Source organism: Daktulosphaira vitifoliae, unplaced genomic scaffold (assembly GCF_025091365.1).
Source record: "Daktulosphaira vitifoliae isolate Bord-2020 unplaced genomic scaffold, ASM2509136v1 Scaffold_1, whole genome shotgun sequence".
NCBI lineage: Eukaryota > Metazoa > Arthropoda > Insecta > Hemiptera > Phylloxeridae > Daktulosphaira > Daktulosphaira vitifoliae.
The window spans coordinates 39,842,537-39,867,436 of NW_026099572.1; the positions used below are offsets into that span (position 1 = coordinate 39,842,537).

The 24,900-nt window shown below is 33.9% G+C and overlaps 2 protein-coding genes across 2 annotated transcripts; both read right to left on the minus strand.

Annotated features, from left to right (window-relative positions):
• Positions 1-2,127: 2,127 nt before the first annotated feature.
• LOC126894871 (uncharacterized) lies at positions 2,128-3,663 on the minus strand. Its single transcript, XM_050666176.1, has 3 exons — positions 3,504-3,663; positions 3,185-3,440; positions 2,128-3,067 (listed from the first exon to the last, which is right to left on the minus strand). The coding sequence occupies exons 1-3, from the start codon at positions 3,634-3,636 to the stop codon at positions 3,052-3,054; spliced, it is 405 nt and encodes a 134-aa protein (XP_050522133.1). The 5' UTR covers positions 3,637-3,663; the 3' UTR covers positions 2,128-3,051.
• A 7,554-nt stretch (positions 3,664-11,217) lies between these two features.
• On the minus strand, positions 11,218-12,665 carry LOC126893564 (uncharacterized). Its single transcript, XM_050663891.1, has 2 exons — positions 12,006-12,665; positions 11,218-11,901 (listed from the first exon to the last, which is right to left on the minus strand). The coding sequence occupies exons 1-2, from the start codon at positions 12,663-12,665 to the stop codon at positions 11,218-11,220; spliced, it is 1,344 nt and encodes a 447-aa protein (XP_050519848.1).
• Between the last annotated feature and the right edge of the window lie 12,235 nt (positions 12,666-24,900).

Below are 24,900 nucleotides of genomic sequence, written 5' to 3' on the forward strand. Positions count from 1 at the left end.
CCGATTCGGCGAACGCCTGAACCAGAGACCACCCCTCTCGGCTTCTCAGCATATGGTCCACCATGGACCCCACGCCGAACGCGGACCCCAAGCGGGATTCCAAGTCCTCCCGCTCGTTGGCCCACGCTTCACACCGGAAGAGCGTATGCAGAGCATTGTCCGCTTCTCCCGGGCGATCCCGACAGTGATCGCACGTCGGCGCGGCTGCCTTCCGAATACCGTGAAGGTATTCGTTGAAGCAGCCGTGACCGGACATCACTTGGGTCAGACGGTATGTCATCTTCCCGTGAGTCCGGCCAATCCACCTGTCGAGCCGGCTGGGTCCGATAAGGGACCTCGTCCACGCTCCCGCGGATTCCTCGTCGGCCAGTCGTTGGCGCCAACTGGACATGGTTACGCTCCGGAGTTGCAGCCGGTCCTCCGCGCTAAGCGGTTGACCGGTATTCTTCCGGAGCTCGTATCCGTTAGCGCGTTCGATGGCCAACAGGTCCGCGGGCGGCAGAGAAGCCAGGATCCTGGCCACCACTCCGGATACGGTGCGGTATGCGCACACCGTCCGGAGAGCGGCCCTTCTCTGGACCCGGTTCAGCACTTCCGCGTTCTTGGGCGAGTACTCCAGTATACTCGCCCAGACCGGGGACCCGTAAAGGAGGACCGAATGAACGACGCTGACTAACAGTCGGCGTCGATGGTCCCTCGGTCCCCCGATATTCGGCATCAGTCCCGCCAGGCGGTCCATGACCTTCTGAGCCCGCTGGGCCGCACGTTCGATGTGCGGCCCGAACATCAACCTGTCGTCGATGAGCAGGCCCAGATAGCTCATGGCCCGCTTCAGCGGGACATCAGTCCCCAGTACGGTGAGCCTAGGAGGAACGTTTAGGTAGGTGGCGGACGCTTTCTGGGTAGTGCAAAGTCGCAAGCGACTTCGACTCTCCTGTCCAGCTCTTCCGCCACCTCGCCCGCGGAGACCAGTCGATCGGGCGGAGTGGGCGCCGTCGCTCGGGCGATCAGAAGACCGGCCGCGAATAGATCGGCGTCCGACTCCGGGCCGACTCTCCAGCCGACGCGAGCGCCGCGAGGCTGCAGGTCCGGCCTCGTCCGAGGACGCCTGCCGTCGGTGCACTCGAACGTAATGTACCGGTGGTCGCTCATGTGCTCCACGTGGGAGAGAACGGACCAGCCGGCAATACGTCCGAGGACCGACGGCGACGCCAACATGACGTCCACCACCGAGCTCGAGGTGTTACCCACGAACGTCGGGGTGGTTCCCCTGTTGGCCGTCGACAGCCCTAAGGCCGCCATGACGTCCAACAGTTCGTCGCCACGCCGGTCCGCCGAAGCGGATCCCCATACCGGGGACTTAGCGTTAAAGTCCCCGGCGACGAGTTCGTCCCTGCCACCCCGCAGACCCGAGGAACGTCTGCCCCGCAGGCTGTGGGCGACACCCTCCAGGAGAGGGGCGATCGGCNCTGAGGCTGTGGGTGACACCCTCCAGGAGATATATACATAAAATACAATATACATAAAATGTATATTAATGATTATACTAAAATAAAATATTTATATTTCTAAAATACGAATAGTACTTACTATAGGTTATTAATACCTATTGTTTAATAATCTGGTATTATCAAAATACAAAATGGGTAAATATTTTTGTTTTAATTATAAAAATAGATATTTATTAACCATTTATTATAATATGAATTCTAAATTACATTTATTTACAATTTTAATTCAGTAAAATATTACATTAAAAAATCTTAAAACTATATTTACAACTATATATACAACACTTATATTTACAAAAAACCTTATCATAAAATTCAATTACACGATTAAGCATACAATATATTTTACATTTGTCATAATGGATATTTAAAGAATTTTACAATCTTATTACTATTATAAAAAATAATGTTGATCAAATTTCTTCCGGTGGAATGGCATAATGACCGTAAGCCAGCGTGTCAACTCTGTTGTCGAGCGTGTAGCGCTTATCGTCGAAACGGTTAACGGTTAGCGTCAACTTGGTTGTACTTAAAGTGCGTACCTCGTGCTCGAAAGAACGAATTGACACGTTCTGTCGGTACGGAGTGTACGGTAATGATAATGTCGGTAGAATCTCACCATCACGTACGGCTCCGATGACTACACGGGCATTCTCTCTGGCCAATGCTCGTTTTGACGCATCGTCGCCATCGTTATCGTCTTCAAACAAACATCGTTTGTAATCGTCCAAAGACAGATGGTTGCGGATGACGTGTCCGCGGATCCCCTTAGACTTGATGAGTTCGCTGCCTTCCATGTCAAATGCATAGCACTTTGAACGAAGTGCAGCGATCTCAAAAAGGGCGAGGCCGCCGGTCTCGTCTGAAAACAGACCAGGCGTCTTCTTCCTCGAGGTCGAGTAACTAGGGTGAACCTTGGGCAGGCTAGATGCGTCCACGTGCACTAGTAAATCAGGACTGTCGGCTAAATCCTGGTAAAAGTCTCTGACTCTGAGCAGGTATATGAAGGAGTCTGAAAAAAAAAATTAAAAATATATAAATATAGTAAAAATATTTCTGCTGTACGGTTGTACTCACCAGTATCCATGTAAACCAGGCTGATTGCGTCACCATAATGAGGTTTTAATACGTCGTAGAAGTACTTGTACATTAGCGACTTGCTAATGTCAAGCACTGCTTAACCGACGTATATTGGTTTGATAAACTTGACAATCTTTGTGTCCATTATGAAGGCGCACAAGCTTTCATCGTATTTGATACAGTCGTTGAAGTTTGGTTGGTTTACGAGCTTGCTTAGACGTTCGGGACTGGAGATTAGCTCAATACGGATGCGTTTCCGCATGTTCTCCATGGTTTTCCCAATAAAATGTAAATGTTTATCGAATAACCCACAACTGTTAGTGCAACAAGAGCGTGCACTTACCAAAGACGGCATTATTCATTAATTTGAAAAATGCTATTTCAAAAGCATTTGCCGCCTGTTTCCGCATTTCAGTGTTCAACTCAATGTACGGTTTCAACCAAGCACTTTATTGAAACTCTAAAACGCGGTGCACCTGTGTGACAAGCATATTAATATCATAACTAATAGCTCTAGGTACGATGTATATACTTTATCGACTTGCAGTCCGTGTGCAATCGCCTGTTTCAAGTTGACATAGTGTACAACGTACCGTTGTTTGGGTTTCAAAGTGGCCATGAGTTTGGTCTCTTTGGAACCCGGTGGTACATCGTTGCCAGGCAAGAACGGCAAGTCGTTGTGCTCGTCATGCAGCTCTTCTGGATACGATACATCCACTTCATATATACGCCCCGTATTACCAGTGTCCGGAAGCAATTGAAGGTCGGTCAGAGGATCTGCTCCTTCATACCACCGGAAGCCTCCGTACGGCATGGGCTGACTCATAGCCCAACCGTACAGGTTATTGCCTGTAATTATTTTTAACTTTCTTTAATTATCTCTCATTTATTACACTTATATATAATACTTACAGTCTTGGTAGACGATCCATGAGTCTGGTTTTGTCGAATCGTAATCCGGTGTCTTTGGATTATTAGCCTTGGCATAGTGATTGACGGCCTGCACCAGCCCACCACGAATACCCTGTTCCACCATCAGTAGCATGTCGTAGTCGTTTAAGAGCTCCAGCTTCGCCCTGGTGTACTTCAACATACAATCGAAGCTAAAACCCGGTGCGGTATAATAGTGTGCCGGGTCTAAATTGTATGTTATAGTACAAATGTCGCAAAATTCTCAAAAACGTCAGCCAACAACAGCACGTCGATCTTTAGGTATAGGTCGCTGTACTCACCGAGGGTTAAGCAGCTGAAACGGTTCCACACCTCTGTGGCGTGTCTATAGTCGTCGTCATCGATATTCGTCTCATTCAACTGACTATAGGAAGCGTCGCGGGGTGGTAGTATCGTTTCGTCCAATTTAGCCCAACTATCAGTGTACTCATAAGGGTATACGCCTTTACGCGTAACCAACGGCACATCTTCCGGGCGGAACACCTTGGCCGTTTCCCGGAATTTAACGAAATCGGGTGTCATTAGGTTACCGGCCAAGGTGGACAGGGAGGAGGCCATGAACCGGAAGGTGTCGACAAACCGTATGGAGAAGTTATTGGTCACGTGTTTCGTGACCGAAATATACTTCTCCTCGGAATTCGGTATGACCGAAATCCTTTGGTCGTCGTACCCCAATTCAGTGACGATGAAATGCGCGTCGTAACCCGAAAGATTGTGCAAGAAGCACGGCACAAAATTGACCGTCTTNGTCGTAACCCGAAAGATTGTGCAAGAAGCACGACATAAAGTTAACAGTCTTCACTTTCAGGTTACACGCATTGCACAACGTCTATCTGAATCGGCCCGATAGATGGCAGTGGTCTGCGACTTTGGGGTTGGAATCCTTGAATGCCGTGCGACATAAGTCGCATAGCATTTTTTCCCCATGCCTGCGCACATCATCGACAGACATTCGGATGGGAACGTTAGTTTTACGCAACAATTTGGAAATGTTGCGCGTCACTTCCGTTACAGCCATTACGAATGCCTTGGCGACCTCTTCGCGATCCTCAGAGCCACGGTATATNTTCGCGATCCTCAGAGTCACGGTATATTACCGGTGATTGCGGTATACTGTAGAGTTCGAGGAGCTTGGAGGGCACAACGTCCGATGTTTTTACCATGAACCCGTAGCTCATAGGATGGTGTGTGTGCACAGTCCTAGTATAGGCACCTATACGATTGTCTGTTTGCTCCAGCAAGGCCTCAAAATCAGCGTAAATGCCAAACGGTAACAGTTGCGTCTTTACCCACGCGTCAAAGGCGACCTTACTACCCTCTGCCGGCATAACAGGAAAAATTGGTTTATTCTTGCCGCATATTAACTTGAGTTGCTCCAACGCTTGTTGACCTCGAAGAATATGTTTCTTAGGTTGATCATCAAAGCTAGTGAAGCAACGTCTGCAAGTGTATATGCGACATTTGTGTTTAGTTTTTTGGCTGCGCACGAGCCTCGAAAAATCTGAAATGTACGCGTAATGATACTTGTCAGAGTCACCGATATACAACAGGTCAAAATGATTTTGTTGTTCTTGGTCGGTGACTCTTAATGGATACACCGACCACTTCATCTTAACGTCGTCCCGTTCCAAGCCGTACACGCTGACGGACACGTTAGGGTTAAGCCGTTCAAATATTTTAATTTGGGACACAGGTGTGGGGGACGTCAATCCTGTGAAATCATACCTGTGTTCCTCGTTAAAATATTTTTGATTAACACGCGTATTATTATTAACCCCAACGTGTCTCCCCAAAATGGCCGCTTGAAACAGGACTGATCGATGTTTTGTGGGTTGATGATTGCTCTTCTATGGAAAATTTCGGGTGGGACTAGAATATATGATGAGCCGGCGAGGGTCGTATACTTGTATACGCTGAGCATGAGTCTGTCGATATGCGCTAGCGTGAATCCGCTATCCCTACCTGAGTATACGTCTCCCTCAGCGAGCATAATCTCGAAATCGTCATTGACCGCACCTACAATGTCCGTGTCGGACAACAACACTCTAGCCCGTGTCTTGAAGGCACAGTCCTTGGGCGGTGCTTCCGATCGCGATATATCGTAAGAAGCCTCCAATTTGAACAGCTGCGATTCCATCGAGTTTGGCAACCAGCTCAGATTTAACAATACGTAGAAAATCTCGATAGCTCGCGAAATTTTTCACGTTTTTCCGATAAAACCAAACGACTCCCCTCTCCAATGCGGAATCAATCTCGATGAAATTTTTCGCGTCCGGCAATTGTATACACAACCTTTTCGATTTTACCCTACTGTTGTTAGCCTTACGTTTAATCGAATGATGGTGTAGAACAATCGTGGAAGAGGTGGCTATGAAAAAATGTGTATAAAACAATTTGTGTATCGAAAATATCGAAATATTCAATCAAAAATATAAAAACTTACCTTGTGCAGCACCAGTAAAATGTACATCAGCCATTGTTATTCGATTTTAAATTTAAATAAAAAAAATACTAGTACTTGTATACATTTAACAGAATATTTTTAAGCAATGTTTTAGCGAGCCGTTATTAATGCTTAATCAAAGAGTGAATAAAATCTTTAGTAACGTCTTTATAAATACGGTTTGTTACTGTATTATCCGCAGCACCAGTGTTGATAAATTGAATCGTTATTTATAATAGCGTGAAAAAATTCAGTGTAATGTAATGTGTAACGTTTATACATATTTGTCATTAGGATTTAAAACAGCTGCCTTTGTAAAAATTATGACCTTCTGCCGTCTCAAATGCGTTGACGGAACAAGAATGCAATCCGTCCAGTCGAGACTATTACTTAATTAAAAATAATTAATTAAAGTTGTTAAATACAGTAATTATTTATAACATTGAGAGGGATACGTGTAATAATTCAGACAAAAATATGTATGACATTAATCGATAAGTGTATTACAATTATAATAATAATATTATAATCATTAGAATATATGTTCCAGCAATTATTATCGTCGTCGTCGGCGGCGGTAGTAGTAGTGTTTATTTAAAAATGTGTTTTGCTATAAGAAAACTCTAACAGTCGTCATTATTATATATTGTCGACAAAAAAAAAAAATACTGATTTATTATTCACTATACCAATAACGGTCAAACTTATAGATCGTATATTAACAATTAATGTAATTGACGGCGACATCGACACCGCGTTAAGCCATCTGCTGTATTTATCTCGAGTGCTATAGTGTAATCATCAATACAGCCATCTGGCACACAATGTTTCGAACTAATTTTTTTTTTTACAAATTAGGTAAAATTAACATTTTACGTACAGACTTTATCTAAATATATGCATGTCGCATATCAAAATAGCGGATTCGACGTTTAAAATTCATACTTTTCACCGTAACCGTATAGCTTACCTGGAAAATGCATTTTTTTTTTCGTCAAAAAAAACGATATTACGTATATACTATATGTCCGAGCATAATTTAGGTGCGCGACAAGTTGTGTTAGTTAACGTCGTGTTTCATTACCCCCCTACATAAGACTTGGTGGAAGAGGAGAGGTTCCTCACCTGCCTTAGGTTAGTTTACGTTGGGTTTCGATGTTCTCTCTCCTATTGCATTATGTTAGTTTACGTTGGATTTATTCCCCCCTCCACACCTCTTCACCCACACCACTTGAGGTGTGGTGGGTGGGTGAAGCGGGGGGAACCAAAATCCCCTATATTACCCTACTTTGGAAATAGGTAACTTACACGTTTGCACTTCAAAAAACATCACGTATAAAAATTTGATGCAAAACATCTGCATTTTTAAACGATGATTCGACATCGACGATCAAACAACAATAATTGCGGTTACGGTATAATTAATTCTCTATAAATAATCTCCCTGTAGAAGTTCATTGGCCAACTTATTAATACCTAAGACCCGGTATGCGATTGGAAATACGATTATCTCGTGGCGATTTCGGTAAAAATCAGTTGATTTCTTCAACAGCTCGCGATCACGATATAGCGTACAACAAATATAAGATCATTAAAAATCAACATAAAGCCAATTAAATTTTACAAAACCGAGCTTGGGAACGAATATAATGAATGCGAAACTTAGTAATGGGAATAAATTTTAACTTGTTAGTCAGTTCGAGTCGAAAAGCAATGCGTAAAATGAAGGGTAAAATTGCAAATAAAGCGAGTATCATTGCACTCGCAGCGGCTAAAAAACATTCAATGATTCGACCCGAAAACCTACTACTCTTGCAACTATAAAAATACAAAAATTCGGTGGAGCGTTACCCTTGATTTCTATTTTCGACGGTCTTTCTGCTCTCGTATCGTTAGTCGGTGTTGCTGTAAATATAATTAAAGCAGTGAATGATGTTACAAAAAATTTAAATGTAAAAATTATAATAAATTCTGGACAAGAACTTATATTGCATAGTTCCAGCGTGGATATTAATGCATTAAAATATAAATGCCATGAAGACATCTACACGTACTGAAAAACCTAGATATATGATTATAGCGTTCAAACTACACGTAAAAACAATATATCTGCAGATATGAGCCGATTCGATCACTGTTCTGTATCATCACTCAAAATTTTTTAAATTCAGAATTTTATCCATATAACAGATTGAATATTGATTTTGACAATGATAAATATTCAGCGTTATATCAAATGTATTCAACATATCAAGATAGTTTCTACAATATTGATAATAGTGATCCTATTTTAACTAAAGAAGAATTCAAAGATTACTCTGAGAGCAACTGATTGCTCAAAACAGAATGAAATAATTAAAAGTGCTCCCGTAGATGTCCGAATTGAATTCGAAACCAATATTTCTATACCAAACCATACGTCAGCAAATTGTCTTATATTACACGATAAAATTTTAGAGTACAACGCAATGACTAGTAAAGTACACAAGGTAGTTTAATCTATGTAACTTAAAATCAACATATTTACAATGGTAATTTTTATATTATAATTTGTGAAAATTTACAATTGTAAATCATGTTATTATTTTTACATTTATTTAAATAAATAATTATCATTGTAAACATTTTTTATTTTTGTTTTTTCATACTCTTCCATCGCCTTGAGAGTTATCAAATCTGCTGCTAATTTCTTACTTCTCTTTTTTCATCGTAAAAATCATTGTTCCAACACGTGCCGTTTCTTAAATTTATAATTATTATTACAACCATTATTATTATTATTATTATTAAGTATATGTTACTATAATGCTCAAATTATTTTTACTTACGTTTTATTTCATTATTATTATCATCATCCAAAGATTTTACAATATGCTCCAATTTATCTTGAGCAATTAACTCCATCAGACTATCCCTTATACTTGAATTTTCTAACGGTTGTGAATTTTAGTGAGACATCATCATAGAGTTTACATTATTCATTATTTTTCTTGAGTAATTACCTCAATCAAATTCTCCCCTATAGATGAATTTTTCCACGGTTGTAAGCCAGAATATAATTATTCTTCATCGATTCAACAAACGAATCAACATACAAATTTTTTTTTTTTAACATAACAAGTGTTATAAATAAAATAATCACCATATCTTTCGCTCACAGTGGATGTTAAGCACAATCGATTATGGAATATTTATGGGATGATTCTTTTTCGTATTGAACAGGATAATCTTCCATGAAACAAATATCAGGGAATATTTCTTCAGACTATTAAAAAAAATGTAAATTATGTTATAATCATAAAAATAGAAATATTTTAAGTTCTTACCAAATCTTTTGAGAATTTTTCAATATTTATATTGTTTAAAATACTAAAAAAATTTTTCTTGTTACCTAAGAGTGATTCAGTTTTCTTGTTCTTGTAATACGCCCTTTACTTAAAAACACTATTTCTTTCTCTTTCCTTTCATCTCTCAACACAAACAAAGATTCTATCCTATTACACAATACTTCTCACAACAAATACTATACACAGTCAATATTTTCTGTTCTTAAACACATCAAAACACATGGTTGACACAATTACGCCAAAGTCATCCGCTCTTCTTTTTCACCGCACGTGCACCCTTCGAAAATCAAATGTTTCCATTTATTATTTTCAGTCAAAGAACCCTTTTTCAATGTAAAAAAAATCATGAAATTCCTAAAAAATGGGAAGGAAATGAAAGCCGGATGATGAATATGTGCGTCTCTGGAATGGGTTACAAGGAGGACACCAGGAGATTCCCAGAGATGGACGCACTCGACCAGTTTCGATCGAACTCTCATACGAACACGTCACTTTCATCGCCTGATTTTCGCAAGCTACATTAATTTAACACTGCAGAATAATTATAAGTATATTTATTAATATTGAAGGTTGTGCTTATTAATTAAGAATAATATCTCTCCGTAAATTTCACGTGACGTAATTACCTTCCAATCATTACAATTATTTTATATAATTATATATAAAGTTACATTAAATATATTATTTTTTTCATCAAAAACTGACTGACTTTGCATTCTTTTCTATCATTATTCAGTACGTCTGAAGGATAGCTAAAAACTCAGGTAAGAGCATTCAAAATCAGCTTGCAAATTAATGTTAACAAATATAGACCCTCGAACAACATAGTCTGAGAAAAAGGATAATTTTTTATATTCGATACCCCTTCCCTTTTATTTTTTTTGGTTTAGATATTTTTGAATATAGTGTGGAGGGATTTGAAATATAGTTGATTAGTTATTCAAAAATATAGAAATATTAAATCTAATTTGTGGGACAAGGGTGAAAGGAATTATTATCTTTGCTTGTTTACAGAAGGAGGCGCTTATATATGTTATCGAAATACTCCACTGATAAGCATCACATACCTACTTACCTATTTTTAATTGTCATCATAGAGAAAATTGATTAAGTAACTTTTTTTTTTGATAAAGGAGAACTTTTTTTAGGGAGAACTGAAAAAAGTGGTGACAGACATAAATTAAAAAAACATCATAGTAAAATGAATACGTTCTAAGCTTTGCAAGTTAATAAATAACATATTATATATATATATATATATTAGGTCCATATATTATTCCTTATAATGATACTAATTTTATATTTTAATAGAAACATATTTGAAGAAATATTAAGAAATAAGTATTATATAAGCTGGCGCTATTTAAATCAACATACCAGTAATTACAAGAACCATTTTGCCAACATCGATATTTAGAAAATAAAAATATTTTTAATTTAAGTGACTCTTACTTACATTTAAAAATTGTAAATTTCATGATTCGACGAAAACGCCGTAGATTAAACTACTACATACAACTCTAAGCATCCAATAAAAAAAATCATAATATTACCACTTTAATTGCCGCTAAGTTAATGTTATTTAACGCTTTAAAAATTTCTACCATATCGTACTATTATTTATTAGTCAACTATACACTAAAAGTTCACTAATTAATGTATATAAATATTTAGGTTATTACCAGAAAAATTGATTATCTCCCTAGAACATGAAAATTATTATCAATTTTAATCAAGAAAAATGATATTTTTCATGATTTAATATTAGGAAAATAAATATTTTTTTTAAATATATGAGGTAGTACTCAAAATACTGTATGAGTATTCAAAATTCATTATTTGGAATACTACCCAAGACTGATTATATGTAATAAAAATTACACAATCATGAGCTATTAACTGTGCCTTCAACAGATTTATTTTTCATTGCCAATTGTATTGTTCCCATAAGTCGGTCTATGGTAATGGATTGGTTGGATGACTGTTGCCTTAGCAACGTCAGTTCGTCCTTAAGTCGTCCGATTTCAACAGAAGATTTGCATTGGATAGAGGATAGTTTAGCGTTATATTCAGACAAGCTATTTGTTAAGCATTTTTGTTGTTCATACATAGCTTGACATTCACAATCTGATCGATTAACTTCAGTGCGCAACCAATTTAGCTTGTACAACAACTTTTTGTTGGTTGTATGATGAGGATCATCGTCTTCTTCATCAGTCATCTGCGATTGTAATTCGTCATCTCCAGCTGGTCCACTTTTACTTCCAAATTCGAAATGAGTAGCTATCGCTTTATGCATAAACATATTTGGATCAGCTTGATACTTTTCCCAATTGAACGTTGGTATCGCTGCCTTCAGATAATCCATTGCCATCGTAGCTCGGTTCAGTGTACGTCGACAAAGGAATGTGTACTTTTCATTAATGGCTAACTGTTCTTTTGCTAATCCATCGCTTATATGTTGTGCTCTACTTTCAAAAACATCAGCCACAAAAACTTCGAAATCAGCTATCATATTATTTGCAACTTTCATGAGCATCTCCCCTTTATCACATGTTAATTGTGATACCTGGGCATTTTTTAAGAGGTATAGGCATTTAAAATTTAAATTATCTCATTAAAAATGTATTATTTTATACATTTTTTTTGTAATTTAAATAATTTTTGTACTACCTGAAAATAAAAATCTTGAAGAGTAGTTGAAGAGTTTACTTTTTTTAAAACGGCTAATAATTCTGTTCCAGCTGCTTTACGTTCGGCATCGGTGAACATGGGTATTAGACACTCATCCAGTAAATCCTTGTAATCGTCTGCAAAATTTAAACACATCTTTTCTGCGTTTTGCAGTACACTGTCCAAACACGGATTACACACATCGTTATCATTTACAGGTAGTGGTTGAACTTTAGTTTTACCGCCACATGAACAACCGCCTCCTGATAAATGACCATCACTTTTTGGTAAAGATGTCGTTGTCGACAATTGGGCATCGTTCGCCGTTTGTACCGCTCTACTGTATGAAGTAATTTTCCAATCGCCGGTGTCAGAAAATCGTGTCCACGGTAATGGTCTACTACAAAGTCGATTGACATATCTGCTCAAAGGCAATAACTTGCCAACGGGTGGCATCCGTATAAAAGGTGGCCCTATCCTATTATTAGATATCATATGCTTTAAGAGTTTTAAATGATTGAGTTCATTTAGTCCACGTGGATCGGACACAAGTTTGGCCACCCACTTTTCGATAATAACAACTAATTGTGGATCACGTATGGCAGCCGCCTTTTCGGTGATTTCGTTGACTGTAATGCTAAAATCCAAATCGTTTGACATTCTCAGCAAAACAAACTGCTTAAAAAATAAAATACATTAAACTACCAAAATTTTTTTTTAAAATATTTAAGGTTTTTTATCGTAACCAAAGTTACAGGAAAATCATTTATATAAATTCTCGAAATATTCAATTCGTGTTCAAAGTTTTTCATTATAACTAACCAAATATTTATTGAAAATATTTTCAGTTTCACTGGCTTATATCAGTAATGACCAGTTCTACAGCGTACAACCAGATAATCTTTCAAAGACTCGAACAAAATTATTATTTTTTACTCTTCTTCAGGTTTCACAGTCTTCCGACTGGTGTTACCTTTCTACAATTCTCCTCCAATCATTCCTGTCTTCTATTTTCCTTTTAATATCAACATATTTTAGGTCAGTTTTCCACATATCTGTGATATGAAATATACTCTAGGTCTTCTTCTTACTTTTTTCCCTGGCATTATTCTTTCAAGTACTACTTGTATAGGCCTATCATGTCTCATTTTTTACTATGTCGTAGTTTTTACGCCTTTTGTTGATAACACATATCCAGATAATACGGTGGTTAGGGAAAGCGTTATTAGCTACTGTACTTCTTCTAAAGTGACTTACAATTTGCTTTACTTTGTTTATTAGATCTTCTTCTTAAGTGAGGACCGACTGGACTATCAAAGTCAATGTATGTACAAAACACCCCCTGTTTTTGAATCCTAACATATTTAAAGCATGTTTAATATTACTTGCATTATCAGACACAGAAAATGTAATTTTGTCATTCAAATTCCATAATTCTAAAATTCATCTAATTTCTTATACAAGATTATCCAGTATGATTAGAGCTGAATGAATGACAACCTAGGAGTACAGACGTTAATTTAAACTATAATAGCCAAAAAACTTTCATTATTTCAGGATGTCTAACAATCAGTGGTTAAACAAGCACTTTCAACATTTGCCGTCAATACTTTCATTTCTCCTAAACACTTTTCATACATGGCTGGTATATGCTCTTTTGATATTATATATCGATTTGGAAGTTCATAATGTGGATTTAGAGCCTTGACAAATTGTTTAAAACCGGAATTTTCTAATATTTTAAAAGGTTGAAAATTGTTCACAAACAGTTTTAAAAGTGTTTAATCCAATTTTTTTAGCATCTACTGTTAATTTTTTAAGTAAATAACCTACAACAGAAGTTTGTCTACTCTTTCCACTCGAAGCTTTCATAACTAAAAAAGCATTTGATGAAGAAGATTGGGTAGAAACAAGAGTTTCTGATGACATTGTGGATGTAGATGGTACTGAAGAACTAGACTCAGGAATTTTCAAGATTATCAATACTCTCTTTTTCATTAAGATTCTAATGTGAAATAATAAAAATTGTTTTATTTTTAATGACTAATACTCATAAATTCATAAGTTAAATAAGTAAATTAAAACATTTTAATAAAATTGTTTTACAAAATTATAAATGGCCAATTTTTAGCTTCGATGCGAAGCGGAGAAGGTATTAATTTTACTATGATGTGTTTTTTTTTTTTTTATGTCTGTTGCCACTTTTTCTCAGCTCTCATAGGACCGATTTCTTTCAAAAATACGTCAAAAGATCACAAATCGTATCTAGTTGAAGACATTACCCTTAAAAATTGAAAAAAATTCCCTTGTTCCCCGCAAATGGGGGAAATATCCAAAAAAATTACAAATTTAAAAATCGCTAATTTTCGTAATTTTTTCACTTTTTTTTCTTAAAACTTCCATAACTTTTTGAAAAATCAACAAATCAACATAATTTTTTTTTATACTAAAACCTTAAATATTTACCTTTCATTTGATATCATTTTTTTGAAAATCTAACACTTAACCTGCTCATTGGGGGAGATTTAAAGTAGCAACTTTTTTACAAAAACTAACTTTTTCAACTTAATTTTTGAAAATGTTCCGGAAATACTGCGTCCTTTAAACATATATCAAATTAAAGGTTATGTTATATACTATCAAATGAAAAAAAAAAATTTGTCCCGACATCTTATCTTCTATGTGCAAATGGCTGTCGAAAATTTAAAAAAAAATGTAATGTTTGCGATAAAAATTACCTTTTATCGGGATGTTTTTTGTACTTAAAACTGCCATAACTTTTTCAAAAATGAACAAATAAAAATAATATTTTTTTGTATTGAAACCTTAGATATTTCCCTTTCATTTGATATAATTTTTTTTGAAAATCTAACACTTATTCTGCTCACTGGGAGGATTTAAAATAGTAACTTTTTTACAAAAAATAACTTTTTCAACTTAATTTTTGAAAATGTTCCGGAAATACTGCGTCCTTTAAACATATATAAAATTAAAGCTTATTTTATGTACTACAAAATGAAAAAAAAAAATTTGTCCCGACGACCTATCTTCTATACGCAAATGGCTACCATATTCAAAAATATGCTATTTTTGTATGAAAATTATGGGTTTTGTATTTTATTTTAATAGAAGTTGATGTTGCTTTTGCAATTATCCAACAATTTTTTAAAATTAAACACTATCTACAGATTTGCATCGAAGCGTTTCTTATGATAGTGATTTTAATCACTGTCAGATTAAATCTAGACTGAACCCAACTATGCAATGTCTCCACTATGCCGCGACCCCACTGTGCTACCGTTTTTTAATTTGTAGTTCTATATAATTGGATAACAATGTCTTCTGTTAATGAGACATATTTTTAGAGATTGCAAAATATACCAGACACTAATTGTACAATAATTGTTTTTTTCATAATATATTCAAATTTTTAGAAAAATATTAACAAGATGATCATTGATTTATTCATACAACTTCTTTTATAACATTTAATTTTATTATTTTAAGTACAAAAGTATAATTAGTTATAGTTCATACATTTTTTTAAATATATACTTAATGAAAAAGTTTTTTATTTTATTTTTTATTTTTAATGCTTTATTTAATTTTATGTTTTTTATATTAATTCATGTGGTAATTTACAGCTGCCTGTACTTACTGTTGATGAATTTGAAAATAAATGAATTCCATGAACACCTTCTAGTTTTGAATGATCGATGTTGTAGGCTGAGTAGTCGAAAAGTTAATATGTTATTATTCCTGCATCACAATTCAAATTAATCATATTTTTTAGTTATTTCGTTTTTTATAAGTTAAAAATATTTTATTTAAAAAGTATTGGGTTTAAGGCGTTTAAGACATCGCACATCGAAATTACGTTATTCTTCATTAATACCAAAAAATATCACGAATTTGTTCAAGTGAGTCCAGTTTTATTTTCTTCTAAAATTCAATTCTAAAATTTTTTTCTAATTTTTAATAAATTACTTGATGTATTATTGCGCCGGGTATTCGACGCTGGGCATTTATTGGATTTTACACCACGACGATAACGCGTGTGTGTAACGGTCCGGTTTACAGTGAAGCGGTGGCTGAGAAGGAGCTGACACGACCGCGGGGTGTCAAACGGGTGACAACACCGTGTCCGTGTCATTACAATTAGGGTAAAGTCGTCTGTGTTCTTGGACACAATGCAATAGTAATTCAGACTTTTTATCGTTAGCAGTTAAAGTGCCATGAGGTTTACTGCTCTCTTTGTCGAGTCATTCACAATATTTAATAAATTAACAATTTCTCTTGCAAGTAAATAGCTATCATTAGCACTCCAATAAAGTGGATCCAATTTAAAAAAATCTGTATTTATTCCAAAACGATGAAAAAATTGTATACTATTTTTGGACAAAACAGAAGCCACTATTTTTTCTAAAAAAAAAAATGATAATTAAACTACAGTAAAACTCGCTTAAGACGCTCTTTAAGGGACCAGCTCCCTAGAACTTCTTAAGCGGGAAATCGTCTTATGCGGGAATGAAAAAAAAAATGATGTGATTGAAATATCGTGTTTATTTTTTTATTATTAAACATAATTTAATGGGGAATACATTGTTTATTAAAAAAATTATCCATTTTTGATTGTTTAAGGTTCTGACAATGCGTTTCAGCAAGAAAGTTTTCAATTTTATTAAGACAACCTAACATTTCTTCGGAATTTTCAACAGAGGATAATACTTTCCGAATTTCCGATAGGTGTTGCAAACTAGCAGTAATTGTAGGAGTAGATACTGGAAAGTCTTGATCTTCTTCTTCTTGATCGTCGTCTTCTTTCTCATTCTCCACTAAGTTCGTATCAACGATTATTTCATCCAAAGTCCGAGTGCTACTGGTTACGAGTTCATCATCTATTGTTGCATAATCCGCAAAATTTTGCAGAAGTTGAAAGTCCTCTTCTTTTAAAGGTGAGCTATCTGCCTGTTCAGAGTTGTTCAACACACCAAATGCAGCTTTCCGAAAACAGTTTATTATTACATCTGGTTTAATTTCATCCCAAGCGGCACTTAATACTAAAAATTCTATTTTTATTTCACAAAACTACTAAAATTTATCGTAATATGCTGAACAAAAGAGCGTTTTACCCGATTAGACAGAGAAAACTTGAGCGTCTTAACAGGTGGTTTTTACATTAACTAGTATAGGAAATGTCTAGGGACCGATGAAAAACGGCATCTTATGCGGGAAAGCGTCTTAAGCGAGAGCGTCTTAAGCGAGTTTTATATATGATATAGTTTTATATATATGATCAACTAAAAGGCATAAAGTTAATTCGATTTACCTAAAAAAGATTCCGTTATATCATTCGATGTGAGAATAAACCGTTTAGAAATATTAGCTATTGGTTCGTTATTTAACGATTCAATCATTAATTTTTTAATATCATTGTGCATCGTATCGTCAAAAAATGCTAGAGCAGCATTTTCCTCGGTTAAATACTATAAGTGGTTACAAATTTTGTTTATAGCTGCTTTCAAAATGATCGGCTGTTCTTTTTCGTACAATTTTAAAATTTTTTATAAAATTAAAATCGTTAACTAGAGTTTTAGCCGCTTCAGTACAGCTAAACCAGGCTTTTAAATAATATCGAATAATAAAAATACATATATCACGAATAGCGTTTATATCACAAGTTGATAATAAGTATTGTTTGCGGTATAAATAAATTTTTAAACAGTAAATTGCTCTACTAATCCAACAGGCTTGATGCATGGCTCCAGGAGGATGTATTTTTATATTTTTGTCTAAGTCACCATTTAAAAATATTATAGAAAGCTCAAGCAACTCTTTGTAATGTTTGATTTCTAACATATCTCGCGAAAACTGTAGAATATTATTTCAGACGTTTTGGAGTGCCGAACAACACTCCACGTCTTCTATTCCAGTTGTAATATTAGAAAATTCAAATTTCTCCCAATTCTTCTAAAAATTTTTAAATATAGGAATATCTGGGCTAGAGGTTACTTGAGGTAGCCTTGTTTCAAAAACACCACGTAAAACCAACTCATAAATATGGTGGCGACATGGTAGGTATAATATATCTTTTTCTAATTTTTGCTCTAATAATACGCATGCGCCCTTTAAACGCCCAGTATTAGATGCGGTTGTATCGCAACACAGAGCTTCGATCCCATTCAACAAGCCCCAATCTTGTAACGCATTATAAACAGAGTTAGCTTGTTCATATTCCATTGAATTTTTTAATTGTGGAATACCAATTAACATTTCTATATTTTTTCCGGTAATAATAATTAGTAGTCTATCGACACCCGAATCTCTTGAATTTAAAGCCGACAGAATCTTTCCATCCCAATGTACAGTAATATGTGAAGGGAGTTTATTTTGAAAATTATTTTTTATGAAACTAACCCGTTCTGTACGTAACGCATTACGACATCGGTGTATAGAAGACTTATTTATAACCAGAGTATCGACATCGTGACGTCAGTTCAGCAGTTTTTGAAGTACATAAACAGAATCTCGTACACTTAATTTACACCTATCTAATGCAGCCACAAGTTTTGGTGAAATAAAATGTTTGTACCCCCTTTTTATTTCTTTTTCTGCATTAGAACACAATTTCTCGTCATCAGTATCGGATGACGATGATGGAGAAACTATATTTTTCTGTAAATCAGGTGTTTTCAGTAAAGTGGAAGAACTCGAAGGCCCTGAAAATTCGAGAAATTGCTTATTACTTAATGCAAGTCTTTCTGCTTCTCTTTCTTTTCGCTTTTTAGAAGTATCTTCTTTTTTTTGTAAGTTTTGGTCAATTCCACCTAAGAAACCTTCTTGACCAGGAAGTCTTTGGTTAATTAAAAACTGTTTATCGTTATCTATTTTAATTATATCTAATGCATTGGCACGTGCAATATCAAATAAATTATTAAAATCGTTTTCTTTTATTCTAAAAATTTCACCAACTTTTTGCGAATCTTTTTGTAAGGCACGCCATTCTTCATAAAATTTTAACAATTTATTAATAGAGTTTTAAACTGCACGAGTTGGGCTTTTTCCCAAAAAATACTACACTCCCGAATAGCTAATGCTGCACTTTCTCTAATATTTAAGTTCACAGTTCTCATATTATAAAAAAAAACTAACATAACTTGGTGGATGGACGGAAGTTTTGATCCCAAAATTTGAGAATAGATCCTATTAAAAATATTTTATCATCACTTCGTAATGTTTTGGACATTATTATATTTTTTAAGAAATTAAAATCACGCTAACAAACAATTCAATCGAATACACGATGCAAGCGACTAAAGTGGTATCCTTTGTTAGAGTTCGTTTTATCTCAGTTAAAATCATTTTACAATTTCCACTCTATTTATAAATTAAAAAAATAAACAATAAGTTAACACAACACAACGATCACAATAGAATTTTTATTTTACATGGACGTAGTAATTGTTGTAGTAATAATAAGCAACTATACCAGCTCATAAATTATGCTATCATGAAGCTCGTATTTAGTAATCACAATATTTTAGAACTATTTTATCTGTAACAATGAAACAAACTGTCAAATAAAAAATAAATTAATAATCATTTGTATAGAAAACTTCATATTAAACAATTTTTGTATGAAACATTAAGCTTTTTCACAAAATATTCGCCAAATAAGACAAAATATTTGTAAATATCCCAATTTCGGTAATATCAACAAATAATACATTTTTTATAATTTTTATAGAAAAATAATGGATTTAGAAAAAAAATCGTAAGAATATAAATTATTAAACAATTAAAACTACAATTTAGTTTCAATGTTTATTTTTGTGGGAGCACAAATTCGCAAGTTAATTGCAAAAGACTAAAATACTACCTCTTTCGGTTGATTTTCAACCCCAAGTCGGCACGGATAAAAGTTGTGTGATCGACCTGAAATTTTTTAAGGGTACTTTTTACATGTATACACAAAAATTTGGGGGTAAGACTTTTCAACATTTTTAAAATAAAGGACACCCTAATGTACATATTTCTTTACATATCAAATTGTAAAACTATGGTTTAAATGTTTATGTATACAAATGATTTAATAAATCTATATTACGCTTCAGAGCTAGCAAGTATTTTGAAGTTCATCTCCACCTGTTTTAAAATTCCAATTAGAAAATAAATAATAATAATTATGATAGGGCTAATGCAAATACACCTCTATTTAAATAAATAATAATGAACAGACTCATACAAATTCACTTAGGCGTGGACACTTGAAAGGTGAATAAATAACATAATAATAAGGTGACAAATATCATAAAAAAATAACCGAATGAATTGGTCACAAACAAAAATTTGTAATTTTCATGGAGCATTGAAAAATATCAAAAGAGGGTCGCCAACCCACTGGGCGAGACAATGTAATGTCTAACTACAGTAGAATTTAAAAATAAAATAAAATATTGTACATTGATAGCAATTAAAAAAAAATTGTATTTGATGTCTATTGAGTCGTTGATAGTTGATGTAACATTAAATTTTCTATTACGATAAAAATGCAAAAAAATATTGAACTTTTCTGATACATTTACTATAAATAGTAATTATAAAATTTCCTGACTGCATATTAATCTTAACGATATAATTTTTTTAATTCTCATAAAATTTCCAAAACCTCCAAAAAAATTACAAATTTAAAAATCGTTAATTTCCGAACTATTTTTATTTTTTTAGCTTCGATGCGAAGCGGAGAAGGTATTAATTTTACTATGATGTGTTTTTTTTTTTTTATGTCTGTTGCCACTTTTTCTCAGCTCTCACTGGACCGATTTCTTTCAAAAATACGTCAAAAGATCACAAATCGTATCTAGTTGAAGACATTACCCTTAAAAATTGAAAAAAATTCCCTCGTTCCCCGCAAATGGGGGAAATATCCAAAAAAATTACAAATTTAAAAATCGCTAATTTTCGAAATTTTTTCACTTTTTTTTCTTAAAACTTCCATAACTTTTTGAAAAATCAACAAATCAACATAATTTTTTTTTATACTAAAACCTTAGATATTTACCTTTCATTTGATATCATTTTTTTGAAAATCTATCACTTAACCTGCTCATTGGGGGGGATTTAAAATGGCAACTTTTTTACAAAAATTAACTTTTTCAACTTAATTTTTGAAAATGTTTCGGAAATACTGCGTCCTTCAAACATATATCAAATTAAAGCTTATTTTATGTACTATAAAATGAAAAAAAAAAATTTGTCCCGACACTTTTTCTTCTACATTTAAACGGCTGCCGTAGTTAAAAAAACACTATTTTTGTGTTAAAATTTTCGATTTTCGATTTTAAATTTTCAACTTAAAAATGCTATAACTTTTTGAAAAATGTATATATCAGCACAAATTTTTTTTTTCTAAATACATTATAAGTACATCTTTCATTTGACATACTTTTTATTAAAATTGGACAATTTCCCCTTATATAGGGGGCGTTCAAAACTTAAAATATTGTAAAAAACATAGATCTTTTTCAACTGAACTTTTGAAAATGTTCCGGAAATACTGCGTCCTTTAAACATATATCAAATTAAAGCTTATTTTATGTACTATAAAATGAAAAAAAAAAATTTGTCCCGACACTTTTTCTTCTACATTTAAACGGCTGCCGTAGTTAAAAAAACGTTAATTTTGTGTTAAAATTTTCGATTTTAAAGTTTCAACTTAAAAGTGCTATAACGAAAAATGTATGTATCAGCACAATTTTTTTTTTCTAAATACATTATAAGTACATCCTTCATTTGACATACTTTTTATTAAAATTGGACAATTTCCCCATATATAGGGGGCGATTAAAACTTGAAATATTGTACAAAAAAGAACTTTTTCAACTGAACTTTTGAAAATGTTCCGGAAATACTGCGTCCTTTAAACATATATAAAATTAAAGCTTATTTTATGTACTAAAAAATAAAAAAAAAAATTTGTCCCGACGACCTATCTTCTATACGCAAATAGCTACCATATTCAAAAATATGCTATTTTTGTATGAAAATTATAAGTTTTGTATTTTATTTTAATAGAAGTTGATGTTGCTTTTGCAATTATCCATCAATTTTTTAAAATTAAACACTATCTACAGATTTGCATCGAAGCGTTTTTTATGATAGTGATTTTAATCACTGTCAGATTAAATCTATACTGGACCCAACTATGCAATGTCTCCACTATGCCGCGACCCCACTGTGCTACCGTTTTTTTTTTTTTAACTGCCATAACATTTTCAAAAATGAACAAATCAATGTAATTTTTTTTCATAGATGCTTGATGTCTTTACCTATTATTTGGTATATATTTTTTATAAATCTGACCCTTTACCACCTGCCCACAGGGGAGGATTTAAAATGACAACTTTTTTACAAAAATTTAACTTTTTCAACTTAATTTTTGAAAGTGTTCTGGAAAGTCTGACACTTTTATATGTATCTTAAATTAATGCTAATGTAATGTATTTTATTATGAAAAAAAAAAAATTTCGTACTTTATTTTGTCTTCACGGTGAATACGTTCAATCACTGTAAGTTTTTAGAACGACGGACAACGATAAATCGTATGAGTTAGTTTACAATAATAACACATAACGCTACTGCATTTGTTTTACGATAATTTTTTTTTTTGATAGTATTGGTTGTAGTAGGAACATTTTGAATGGAATGAGAACTATCATTGATGCTGATATTATCAAATACATAAAATTTCTTTATTAGTTTATCGCATTCTGCTAAAACGACGAAATAAATATCTTCCATCTCTTCTCTATACTTACCCGTTTCATCAGTAATCCTAGTAAGTTCTTCTATTTCGGCTTGAACTGATTCGTAATCTTGTCAGACCTCCAATATCCTATCTCGCCGTAAAATTTTTTGACTGGTATCAATGTTTTCTTCTTCATTTTTTCTATCAACAAATGGCTTTTGAACTGACCGCGACGAATATTCAGCAGTACTTGATCTGTCATAACGGTTGATATCTATACAGATCGTCAATATTATAACTAGATTACAATAACGCTCTATTGCATTAAATGTAGAGTGTACTATATAAAGTTTCGAATAAAAAAACCAATGGTTTTTCTATAATAGCACACGTTACACGAATTATGGCGTTTTTACCGTAACACCAGGAATAGCACGAGACGAGAATTAGAACTTACAAGTCTATTCTTAAACGAATCTCGAACTAATTACGAATGGATATAAGATAAATAAAAAAATAAAAATACGAAACACACCTTAGACGATACACTTACGCACTTAATCGAAACAAACGTACGACGACGATGCGATAACAAAACTTACAAATTTAAATTATATACTAATTTATCGATGCGGCACGATGGACCAAATGTTGCGAACTCGTTCAATACGTATAATAAATAAATAAAATAATAATAAATGCGAATATTAAAGTCTACTATGAAGTCCACTATGACTGTATCGTCTTAGTAATAATTATTCTTGTAAGCCGGCGACTTGTCAGCGCACGAACGTAGATCGAACATAACTGTTTATTGCAATGGTCGGCGACCATCATTATTATTTTTATCGCTTAATATTAATGATGGGCATAATCGAATGATTTCGATAATCAAATGATTAGTAATCGAGACATTTTCATAATCGAGTGAATCTCTCGAAGTTAAAATCGTCTGCTCGTATGATAAGAATAATCAACTATTATTTTTTATCTAGAGAATCGAAAAATTATTCGAAATATGAATAAATATACCTATAGTAAATAATTATTAATTTAATTTTGCTTTTTTTATTTGTTGGTGTTTATTTATAATTATTATATTAAACTATAATTTAGGAATAATAATAACAATAATATATTAATAATAAATGCTTTAAATAAAAGACAAGTTGTTATTTTTATTATTTAATAATTATTACCTATATTTTAAAAAAACCGATAACAAATTTAAAAATAAAAACATAAGATAAGGTAGCAATAGCCGGCTTGACCATCATAATTAAAACACCTGATTCCACACCTAATTGATTTTTCATAAATACACAACTAGTGATATAATCAGAACTCAGTAGTTTAGCCAGTTCAGGACAAAACTTTGTTCTAATCGTCACATACTTCCCAAAAATGTGACAGATAAGGTGTTGCCATGAGTAGCGATTGAACGAGTTGAAAATAAGAAGACTCGAAGTCAACAATTTAATAATAATTCGACTATAATTTATGCTAAATAAAAACTTAAAAATAGTATTCTCTCGTTTCATCGTTTCATGGACATCATTCGAAATAACTTTTATTCGATTATATACATTTCAAGATCAAGAAATCATTGTTTTTATAATAAACGAGAAATCATTAGAAATAATCACTCGATTATAGAATAATCAATATTATTTAAAAAATCAGAATATCTCGATTATATAATAGATATGATTTCAATAATCGAAATATCTCGATTATTTTCATAATCGAGATATCTCGATTATATATCTCGATTATGCCCATCACTANTAATAGTATGATAACGAACGCGAACAGGGGTTGTTTAAAGTCTCCTTCCTTACCTTAAAGTTCCTATTGTATTGAAAGTCTAATGCAATTGGAGGATCCTTATCATTATAATTATTCGTTAATAGACAGTATTCAATTATAACGCTTTTTTATTATATTAATTAATATGTACTAATTAGCGATAAGGATTATATTTTTCCATCAGATAATATATATTGCTACGATATTCATCTATTCCCGAAATTTCATAATTTTAGCTTCGATGCGAAGCTGAGAAGGTATTGGTTTTACTAAGATGTGTTTTTTAGCTTCGATGCGAAGCTGAGAAGGTATTAATTTTACTATGATGTGTTTTTTTTT